Below are 12,134 nucleotides of genomic sequence, written 5' to 3'. Positions count from 1 at the left end.
GGTACATTGGTGCCTATGTCTGAGGACACACTTTTGGGTGGTGGCTTAGTGAGTTTGTGAAGAGGAACAAATAAAATCTCATCATTTATAGCAAGCAATGGACAGTTATATATATATATATATATATATATATATATATATATATATATTCTTTTCGTTAATTTGCCAATGTGGATGAAAGGAATCAACAGTATTTTAAAACATACAAAGAAAGATTTTCTACACCTCTAAGATTATATACTATTTTGGAAACTGCCTTAACATTGTAGGGTTAAAAACTAACCTTCTCAGACTTACCAACACAACAGCAAAGTATGAACCAATTGTGGAACTTGCATTCAAATAACGACTCATGGATGGGGCGTTTACAGAGTACTTATGATGTAAAGTTTGTGGCATACATTTTTGTATTAATTTTTATCCGAAAACAGGCCCTCATTTTGACCAGAAGTCACAAGCACATTTGGCTTCAATAAAATCATCATAACTGCATGATTAAAACCAGCACGGCAGTGTCATTTATTAGCGGTGTAAACACATAAGGTGGGGTTTAACATCTGGACGAATAGAAATATTTTAAAAACTACAAAAATATATTTAAAAGTCAAACTTTGTGAACACTTATGTATCTCAATGACAAAAATGTGCTTGTAGAAGGTCATTCTGCTTTCATCGGCTGCATTTCTGTCATGTCGGCGTGATTCGTGGATTTTTCATTTTGTATTTTCTTGGCTCTGTTACTGCTTTGGTGAAACAACGTCTGCAAAACAGAAACCTTCACTTGAATAATAAAGAACATTTATCAGGAGGAGTATAAGTCACTTCATTGTTTGCTTATAACTAGGATTGAACTTACAGCCAAGGTCGTCTGGAGATAGACATTTAGTAAATGGCATGTGGGCAGGATGAGGATAAAAACAGAAAAAAACCAAAAAAAAGATCTTTCTGCATGTAATGTCAGTCAGTCAGTCAAGAGTTCTTTATTTCGGCCATTAAGACCATAAAAGCACAGATAAAAAAATACAGCACAGTCCATTCATTCAAAATTACTAATAAAACGTCCATTGCTCGAAATACAAATAACGTCATAAAGAGCATGTGCATTACAGTATTATTATATAAAATTCAATTAAAAATAGAAGATACAAACTTGCACCAATAAAATATTACAAAATCAGCTTGAAAAGCACCAGGCGCAATGATAGAATAAGGTGACCAAATCAGGCAAGACCTAGCTTTAAAATAGCTCGACGTACACACCACATGGAAAATAAAAAACGGGAAACTGAATAGCAAAAGGCATGTTAGTGTCATATTTTAGTGTCCTAAAAGCCTGTGTGCAGTGCTTTGTTCCAAGATTTCTGCATAACTGCAATAACCATCGGTGTCTCGCCTTCTTATACCCCTGGCAGAAGAATAATACATGATAATCCGTCTCATGTGCATCGTTACATGCCGGGCATCCCAAGGTTGGTGTACCCCATCAGCTGTTTGTAAAAGCACGTAATGAAAGTACCCCATACCTGAACTGTACATAAAGGCTTTTGGCAAGGGCTGGCTGAATATCGTCGAGGGCAGGCTCTAACCTATATTGATTTTTTATCTCTAAAAACACTGCAGTCAATGCACCAGTTGCAAAACTCCCCTGCATTCGGCTGAGTTTGTACTCCCTGTAACTCTCTATCAAAGCCTTCCTAGATGTTATTAGGCAATTTTCTTCAACATTAACCCACAGATCACCCATTCCCATTGCTGCTAAAGTGTTTTTAATAAAGGCCAGCCATGGGGTTTTGCTCACTCCCTGTAGGCTCAACACTTCCTTCAACTCTTCTCTATATGCAGCCAATTCTGGGGTGCTCCATAGGAGTCACCAGAATACAAGGTGTCTGAGAGCAACGTGTTCTGCAATTGGTCTGGCCCCAAGATCCATACGAAGCGGTGTAAGCTGTGTGCTTATGGGGAGACCCAATAATTGCCTGGCAAAGGAATTCTCAATTTTAGATAGAGAGTCAGGTGCCTGGTGGCCCCAGATTTCGGTCCCATACAAGACTGCACCCCTGGCTTGTGCTTTGTAGATTTCCACCACCGGTCCAACAGTTTTGTGGATACAATTCCTGTGTACCTTTGCTAAACCCCCTGTTGTCTGGGCCAACTTTAGATTTGCCTTCTTAATATGTAAGCCCCAGTCCATTTTTTCAGTGAGCGTGAATCCCAGATATTCAAAAAAGGTCACTCTCTCTAGTGGATTTAACAGAGTACTGTTACCTGCATTGAATACCATATATTTGGTTTTCTGAAAATGGATCTGTAACCCCCTGTTTTTGCATAAAAGATAGAAGGCATCTAGGGCCCTCTGAATTCCCATAGGAGACTTTGATAGCAGGAGGGTATCATCGGCGAACATCAATGCTGGTACCTTGCGATTCGCCAGCCTGTCGGCATATATATCCCTCCCTGCAATCAAGGCCTCCAATAGGCCATTGATAAAAAGGCAAAAGAGGGTCGGGGTCAACACTCAACCTTGGCGTACACCTCTGTCTATGGGTATGGAATCCGTAAGCTCACCATTTTTACCATACCTAATTTTGGCAAAGTTACATTTGTGGAGTCATTTCAGCTGGTAACAGAGATACGGAGGGGCCCACAAGTTTAACAAAATGCCCCACAATTTTTCCCTGGGCACCAAATCGAATGCTGATTTTAGGTCAATAAAGATCAAATAGAGGCTGCCACCCTCTATGTACACTGTCTTTCAATGCAATAGTTGTAACCTACAAATTTGATCTATTGTGGACATCCTTGCTCTATAACCAGCCTGTTAGGGACTAACCGCCTGATTCATCAAGCTAAATTGCACTCGCAAAGGGCAAGATTCTCAGAATCTTGCCTTTTGCGAGTGCAATTTTTGCGAAGAATTGAATTTAAGGAATCTCTATTTGAGATTCCTTAAATGCAATTCATGAAGCATTTTAAAATTGCGAAAATGCAATTTTGGGCCGCTATTTACCGAGAGGTCAGACCTCTCGGTAAATAGCAAAAACTTAGAAAAATGCTTTTAAAAGCATTTTTCTAAGTTGCATGTTGCACACACACATGTCCTTTGGACATGTGTGTGCGCAACACCTGTTTCAATTTGCATTTAAGGGGTGCTACAGGACACCCCTGGCACCCTTTAAATCGCTATCTTATTTGCGATTAGCTAATTGCTAATCGCAAATAAGGAATACTCCCCATTCATTCCTATGGGCCTTTTGGCCCATAGGAATGAATGGGGAGTTATTCCTTATTTGCGATTAGCAATTTGCTACTCGCAAATAAGGAATGTGTAGGAATCGCTATTTATTTAGCAATTCCTACATGAATACCGTTTTGCGAGTCCTTAATAGCGATTCGCTATGAATCGCTATTAGGGGCTCGCAAAACGGCCCGTTGATGAATAAGGCTGTAAGAATACTATACTCCTCCATCCAGCTCTGTAGTCGGCCCAGCAGCACTCGGGCATATATCTTCTGGCTAATGTCGTCTACCATGCTGGGATATGAAAAGACAGAAGCCTGGATAAGCAAAGGCAGGATAAACTCGACTTCATAGGGTTATGGCTCCTGCCACAAAACAAGATAAGAAAGAAAAACATGGCAAGAAATGTATTTGCAGAAGGATTTTTTCCTTTGGTGGGAATATGCTTTGCCGCTTTTGACAAACAGGGCACCTTTTATAGTGGTGGCTTTCCCATATGGCATTAATATGTGGCTTCCCCCACAAATATTGTGTCATGCTCATGGCCCCACCCATCCTCTTTAGGCACTGGTGTTCTAGTGCATAACTAGCTATGAACATGTATTGGTATTGTATTGTATTGTAATTCATGTATATAGCGCTTACTATCCCTGACGAGGTGTCAAATCGCTTTTTCGGTGATTAGCACGCTACTCTGGAACCCAAGAAGGATTAGTGTTGAATTAGTATAGTGAAATATGAAAGTAATTTGAGTGGTGGATAGGTTAGTCAGTTACTTGGATTCACAGAAGGATAGCGGAGGGATAGAAGAGGGAGAAAGGTTTTCATTTATATAGCGCTTGTTACCCCTGATGGGGGTGTTGAAGCGTTTCTTTTTTTTTACGAGTAGTATGCTACTCCAGAACCCATAAATGATTAGTGGTGATTTAGTATAGTGAAATATGAAGGTAATTTGAGTGGTGGATATTATTCAGTTATTTGGATTGAGAAGGATTGCAGAGGGATAGAAGAGGGAAAAAAGGTTTGCATTTATTTAGGGCTGGTTACCCCTAATGGGGTGTTAAAGCACTTTTTTGGTGATTAGCACTCTACTCCGGAACCCATATGGATTAGTGGTGAATTAGTATAGTGAAATATGAAAATAATTTTAGTGGTGGATATTATTCAGTAATTTGGATTGAGAAGGATATCGGAGGGAAAAAGGTTTGCATTTATATAGTGCTTGTCACCCCTGTTGGGGTGTTAATGGGCTTATTTGGCGAGAAGCAAGCTACTCCAGAACCCATTAAAGAATTAGTGTTGAATTAGTATAGTAAAATATGAAAGTGATTTGAGTGGTGGATGATATGTTAGTCGGTTAGTTGAATTGAGAATGTGCACTCAGGCCCTTTTTATTGATGTGGTCACCTGGCCAGTGATGCCTGTGATGGATGGGTGTGGGCAAGGGCGCAACTAGAGCTAAACATCGGAGGGGAGGGCTAGTACTTCAAGCTACAGTGGTGGGGCTACCACTGCACGCGATTCGTGCTGAGGCGCCCTCAGAGCCAGTATGAGAGCACACATTGCCAATATGTCTGGCTTTAATGTGCTAACGCAAGCAAACAGCATTTGTGCATGTCTGTATGTTCATGCTTCAGCACATTAATTCCAGATCTATTTTAATGGCTTTGCCAATATTTGCCACTCAAACACTAAGCAATGCTGGAGTTTCGAGAGTTCCACCAGACCTGTGAGAATTGGGTGCTAGCAAGATGTTTGGAAGAAGGAGAGTCTTGTGTCTGAGTGGATATCTAACACATAGAAAAGAAAGCAGTGAAGCCTTTTTGAAAGGTGTCTTTTCATACTAAAAGCAATGTAAGACACACACCAAACAAAACTTTCCATGAAACTAAAAGATGTGCAGGCTGGATCGCCTAATAAACACAAGAAAGTGCTCCCACAGACATCAAGAAGTAGATTTTTAAGAACTGTATTAAAGGTGTAGAATGTGTACTGATATAAAGAAAATTATATGGGGCTTCTATCGGAGTATCATAAAATGAGTGGGTTCACAAACCGCTCAAAAGGAAGGGGTATTTACAAAGTGGACTAAGCGGGATAGCTAAACAACATAAAGCATGTATGTAATGGAGACTTAGCTAGGGAGTACGGAGTGTTGTACATTTTGGGGAATGAGACTGCATACATAAAGTGAGGGTTTAAATCTTTGAATTATTCAGTTACACACAATTACACCATTATAACAGATTAAGTGATTTGCCTAGAACTGCACAATTTCTAGTGAAGTGCTACTGTGAATTCAAAACCAGGTCCCCAGGTTGACTTAGTCACTACACCACATCATCTTCCTTACTTAATGTAAAAGAAAATTCCCCAAAAAAGTTTACCATTACCAACCCTTGTGAACACTTATATTCTTTTTTTATATGCATTATGCTGTGTTCCCCGTGCTGTCTAATGAGTAGATCGAATGCAAATTATTGTGGTATTTAGTTATTATACAGGGGTTGCACCTTGATTACGTGATCTCTCATTTAAGCTTCAGGTTGGTCTATGTGCAGATGCACAATGGGTTAAAGTGTAACATGATATATAGCATTAATATTTACGTATTTAGCAACAAGGTAATGGTTTATTAATAGTGATGCATCTCCATTGTACCTATCAGGTGGAACGGAGATCATAGTCCAGATAATGAGTACCTTTTGTTTAGCTGTGATATTTTCTATCACATAAAATGTTATGATAATATATAAAAGGTTGATGAATCTTTTTTCAGTTTTTGGCCCTTTATTGAAATGCTATGCAATGCTGTGACATGAAAGCGGCAATATTGCAATTTATAACTATAAAGCCAGTTACTGTTTTGAGCTGCAGGTTAAATATCTTTCAAATAGGCCAACAGATACCTAGGCCAAACTTGCATTTAGTTGCATGTTCTTTTTCTCTGAACGAAAGTGGCTTAGCTAAAGATGCCAAAATTTAAAAGTGCACATGCTGCACCAGAAATTCATTATGGTAAATAATGTTGTCAGCCGCTTTTATCAAGCAGCTGTGGGGAAAAATAGAATACATCTTATACTGGTGAGCATCTACAGCACAAGACACTGCTGCAGGAATAGATTGAGAGATATGAAGATAACCAGATGGGCGCCTGGGCATAGACCCATGTATGTCGGAACGCCTAAGCATGCCCATGGACCTGCTGCATCCCTGACAATGGGATGCTGTAGGTCCAGCTGGTGGACAACACCTGCGTGGAGCTCATGTTCCTCCACCTGAACAGATACCTGATGATCTCTTGCAGGAAGATGGAAGTAATAGCTAGCAGTCTAGGGAAGTGTTTACACCTTTGAACTTTTGTCTGCTGATGAACTATGATTGGAGCCTAAAGCTGCTGAAGGAAATCCCTCCTACTGTACCCTTGAAGTTGACCTGGTATCACAGGCTTTATGTTTCACACATACCATAACACGGGTACTTGTAAAGTGCACATTCACCCAGAAGAATATCTTGGCGCTGAATAACAGATGTTTATTGTTACCCAACTCAATGGTACTCATTTTATCGACCTCAGTAGGCTAAAAGGTTGCGTGGACCCGCCAGGATTCGAACCTGTGAACATGAGGTCAAACACAGGCCACTACAAGAAACGGATTTGTCCACTAAGCCACCAGACCCGGCTATCCATCCAAAACATCCACCTACTGAATTTGGTGTTTGTCTGCTGCAACCAAGACTGGAGAGGTGGTAGCAGAAGGACTTAAAGCTGTATCACCATTGGATGACAGCACTGAGATTGACAGCAGCAGAAACTGACAGTCTAGCTGCAGCACTCACTGGCGGTCACAAGAGCGCAAGTTGCAAGGCATGACAGCATTAAGACCTGCATGCACTGAAAGCATGACTCGGTGACAGACAGAAATGTATAAGACAAAAAGAGGGAGTAGTGGTAAAATAGCAAGACTCAATGTGACCGCTTCAGAAGTATCATGTTATGTCAGAAGCATCTCAAACAGCATCTTAAGTAAGTGAGTGTGATACACACATACTATCAGAATGCCACTGAAATGAGAGTGGCAGCAGCACTCCCACATTTCACCAATAAACCAATCAGCAGAAAAGCAAAAGACAAAGAACTGATAATAATAAAGAGGGCTCCATGTTGAGACCACTTGCATTTAGGCAAGGCCCAGTGGGAGGAGGGACGTGGTGCCCAATGGCAGTTCTTGCTATTGTGTGCACAAATCCATATTTTAGGCAGGAGCCGGAGAGCGACCCCTACAAAGTCAGGTGAATTCTAGATTTGGCTCTAATCATTATTCCACGCATGGCACAAGTCAGCGGTACACATGGGTAGACGGAGTCCATTGACTATTTTCACAGGGTATACACCGTAAGCTGGGCTCCAATAAAATATGCTGAACTTGTCCTGGTGTTTTCGTTATACACAAGATTAAAAAAGTCTATAGAAAATGCATTGGTGGAAAAACGCATTTTGGCATCTCCCTTTTGTGTTTGTACAACCCCTAGACCAATCACTATGAAATTTTCCATCCACCACCAATGTAGAAAAAGCTATAGGTCCGGAACGTTTTGTGGCGATTCATCCAATGGGAGTAAAGTTATATGTACCCAAATTCTGAGGAATTCCTATACCTGGAAATCCTAACTATAACTACAGTGACTACCGCCACTCTGTAATGGACTAAATATATAGTGAAAACACACACAGATCTATGTAGATTTCATACTCGGAAAAGCTTTTTTGACTTGCCCATATTTTTGTGGCCGTTGGACGAATTTTCACGAAATGGAAAGCTTTGGGGTGATCAGGCAAGCGGGTGTCGAATAAAAGGGGCAAGTTCAAACAATGTGCGTTCCCCATGTTAATTTTAGACACAGCCCGCACCGCTGAATGGAATAACACCAAATTTGACAGAAAGTTAGCTATTGGTCCAGAAAGCAACCTTTTTGTGTATTGGCGTACATCTTTAAAGTAGTTTTTGAGATATTAAGGGAAATCTAAATTTGTATATCTAGGGAAGTAAAGTCTCCCCAAACCCTCTTGATCTCATGCTGATATCTGAATGGCTGCTAACACTTCAACCAGGAAGTGTTGGTAGCCATCTTGGGACTCCACTTCAGCCGCGTCCCAGAAAAAATGTTTAAAAAAAAGAAAAGGGTGAATGGCAGGAATTACCTGACCCTCTACCTCTCGTGCTGGGGTCTAGCCAATCCTGAGACCTAGCTAGGGCAATAAAGCATTTTATTTTGTACTTTAGCCGTAAATCCATGGCAAAAAAAGAAGGACTGCAGATGAGCCAGATCTGGAGGCTTTTGTTTTTTTAAATAAGGGGGGGCGGGCACATGAGGCCACCCTCCCCATGGACCAACTTGGCCTGGGGGACTGCCACCTCCCCAGGCCTGGCCAAGTCTTTTTTTTAATGGAGGAGCACTGCGCAGCCTCCTCCTGTGGTTCTAAGAGCCCCAGGGACCACCACCTCCCCAGGGCTTTATAAGTAAAAAAGAGGGGGGCCGTGTGTAACCCCCTCCATGACTCCTCCGGGGACCAACAGCTCCCCAGGGCCATGTCTGTAATAATGGGAGGGGAGCTGCCCATCCCCCTCCTGGGCCATGTACGGCCCTGGGGACCACCATCTCCCCAGGGCTGGCTCCTGCTATGTCCTGGGGTGCCCACCCCCTGGACACAGCGGGTTGCTGTCGCTTGGCGGCAACTGAACACTTCTGTTGGGTGGATCCCGACAATAAATTGAAAGTTAAATGTCTTATGAGAAAATGTGGTCCAAGGACCTGCACCCAGCTATCGTTACAGACAGCAGTCAGTGTTTGCTCTCTGAAAAACACAAGCAGCCCATGTGTGGAGCTAGAGTCATCAATTCACTGTGTATAACGAAAATTCCTGAAGTGCCAAGAATTGAAGCAGTGAAGTTGTTTAAATTAGAGATGTAACGCTGGACCTCAGCAGCAGTGGAGAAAGAGGAACTCCGGACAAATGGATGAATGGGGCACAGCAGGCTGTTCGGAGCAAATGGCAAGACTAATAATGGACGGGTGGCCATGCATGCTTGGTCTCCGGTATAGCAAATCTTCCTATATACATGCATGACATCTCACCACCTGCCTAAAGCTTTAAATAAGAAAAGCTAAAAGCGAGAGAAAATTTCAATACAAATGGAGAGAGAATGGGGCCTTCACAAAAAGTCAACATAAGTCCTAGTTGGCCTTGGTGGATAATAGAGACAAGTATACTGATTATTTGAGTCATTCCTGCTTGGAGACTTCTTTTTTCTTTTTTCTAAATGTATGTTATCATTAATAGTTCTTGTGATGTCAGAAACCCCAAAGTGGTCATATCGCAGTACCATGTTCTCTGCGTTATCTGTCTAGTTTTAAGTCCAGTAATAATTTTCTGGTTTGAAGACTGCTTACATTGGTCTGTACTTGAACCAACAATTACATTACAATAGAATATTTGGAAAGTTATGTGGCACTACATTCTATGCAAAGTGTTGTTACATATAGCAAGAATTACCCTGCAAAATGGAATTCATACCTTTTAGGATTTTGTTTTAATAGTAAATGTCTTCCTGAAAGGAGCTAAATATATTTCTTATTTTTATTTAAGTTAGTTTGGCGAGAGCAGCTTCACAAAGCCATGTCACTATCATTGAAAGGGCCAAAATACAAAATAAAAGGAATTTACATTATTGAAGATGGCTGTCAAGAAGCAAAGGATTCTTAGGTACGTTTTTCAAAAGAAGTCTAGACTATCTTGGAGCTTCAACATTCTCTAAGGAGTGGCGTAGCTAGACTAGTTGCCGCCTATGGCGGTCCCTGCGGCCATGTGTAAAAGTCAGGGGGGGGAGGGGGAGGAGAAGGAGGGTTGGCGTGCCACAGGTAAGAGCGGGGAAGGAGGGAGGCCACTACCCCAAAACTCGTGCGGCCTGAGGCGGACTGCTTCTCCTTGCTAAACCACTGCCTCTAAGCAATTACTGTATTGCATTAATTATTAGGGGTTGGTGAAGAAGAGTACATTTTTATCTATGGCCAAACATGAATTGGTGCAGTGATCGAATTCGGAGTTATCAGGTAAATACCGAACCCCCAGTAATTTTCCCCTAAAATGTTTTCACACGTTCCATCTTTCGAAATGTACTAGGATAAAATGTAGGTTGAATATAGATACAGAAGGAATTCGATGCAAAAAACCACTGACTTGATATTATTCAAAAGAAAACTCGGAATATGAGGTGTTTACCACACCTGGTAAATACCACTTCCTGGGAAATTGGCATTTACTAGGTGCAGCCTCACAGAGCAATTAGTCTAAGTTTCCGGAATCTGAGCAAATTGACTTGCCCCTAACGCCACCATGTGTCACTTTTTCTGACGCTCCGGTAGCGTGGCTCCATACCCCATATTTACAAGATAGCGTTAAGTCACATAACGAAGCTGAACACCACCTTGCAAATATGCCCCTTTCCGCAGCAGTCCACTGCGGCAAAGGGGTGGGCAATGGGTTTTGCTGTGGGCATTCCACCACAACACCCATTTCTTATTTATGCTGCCCCATATTTACAAGAATAGGGCGGCGCCAAAAAACAAGGCCAGGTAAAGCTGGTCTTCGGATGGTGATACAAGGGGGAAATGATTAATTTCGCCTCATATTTTGCTCTTTCTATGTGTGCTGCACTTTGCAGCACACATAAAATCAGCAAATCCCCTTTGAAGATTGTTTATGTGCAGGAAGGTATCCCTTCCTGCTCATAAACAATGGCCCCTGCAGCGCAGGCACCCTTGCAAAATGGCGCAGGGGTATCTGCGCTAGGCAATTTTTTTGTGCCAGTGCTAGGGGAGGAGATGCAGTGGTGAGCCGTATTTTTGTAAATATCGCACATCCCTGCATTTTGAAAATGTCGGTGCGCGGTGTTGACAAATTACACTGTGCTCCAACATTTTCTTGTACATATCCCCCACTGATTGCTATTTATGGGTAGTAAATCTGTTTTCCTGAAAAGCAAAACAATTAGATGACTTCACAAAAGAGTCTTTTCTATGTGGGTGTCAGAAACCCAGCAGCACTATTTCGAATCCTACTGTAATTCTGATTTTCTGTTTTTCTAAAATAATATTTTAATCACCTGGTTTTAACAGTAGTACTTTCCTTAAAAACGGACTGTGCTTTATCTGGACTAAAGCTTATATATCCTGTAAAACGTATGAATTTATTTATTTAAAGAGTTTTATATAGCGCTGGCTAGACCCGAAGGTATCAGAGCGCTTTACATGAGAATCAACAATATAACAGAGAAAGTTCAACAATTACACAATACATTCCAAAAAATAGGCAATACAATTAGGAGAGGAGAGAAAGGAGAGAGAAAAGTAGAGGAGGGGGCAGGGGAAGTGAGAAAGGGAGGATAAGGGAAGAGACAATAAGGAGAGACGAAAAGAAGTCTGTCTAAAGACCGACTGGGTAGGTGACGACCAAGGAGGGAATCCACGGCCCATCTCCTCTATAGCTAAACCAAGTAGCTACATCGGGCATCAGACAAAATAGTTCAGTCTCAATACATTGGGAGAGGAGGGAAGGAGAGACATAAATAGAGGGAGGATGCGGGAGGAGACGACAGGAGAGACGAAAGGAAGTGCAACAATGTGGTTCAACAATATACCAGAAAAAGATCAACAAGTAAACATTATATCAAACAATCAGCAATACATTAGGGGAGGAGAGAAAGGAGAGAGAAAGTAGTGGGGGGTAGGGGAGGAGAGAAAGTGAGGATAAGGGAAGAGACAACCGTAGAGACGAAAGGAAGTCTGTCTATAGACCGACTGGGTAGGTGACGACCAAGGAGGGAATCCACGGCCCA

General features: G+C 41.7%; 1 protein-coding gene across 6 annotated transcripts in view; it reads right to left on the bottom strand.

Annotated features, from left to right (window-relative positions):
• Positions 1–495: 495 nt before the first annotated feature.
• The window catches only part of SLC44A3 (solute carrier family 44 member 3), an 879,170-nt gene continuing 867,531 nt past the window's right edge, over positions 496–12,134 (bottom strand). For all 6 annotated transcript variants that reach the window (XM_078641256.1, XM_078641253.1, XM_078641270.1 and 3 more), the window contains one exon: positions 496–760. In XM_078641256.1, coding sequence (XP_078497382.1) covers positions 659–760 — 102 coding nt within the window. In that variant the 3' untranslated portion in view covers positions 496–658. The remainder of the gene's footprint in view (positions 761–12,134) is intronic.

The sequence above is a fragment of the Lissotriton helveticus genome, chromosome 1_1, assembly GCF_964261635.1.
Source record: "Lissotriton helveticus chromosome 1_1, aLisHel1.1, whole genome shotgun sequence".
NCBI classification, from domain to species: domain Eukaryota; kingdom Metazoa; phylum Chordata; class Amphibia; order Caudata; family Salamandridae; genus Lissotriton; species Lissotriton helveticus.
The sequence above is the reverse complement of the archived record's forward strand: the minus strand, read 5'-3'. Positions and strand labels throughout refer to the sequence as shown.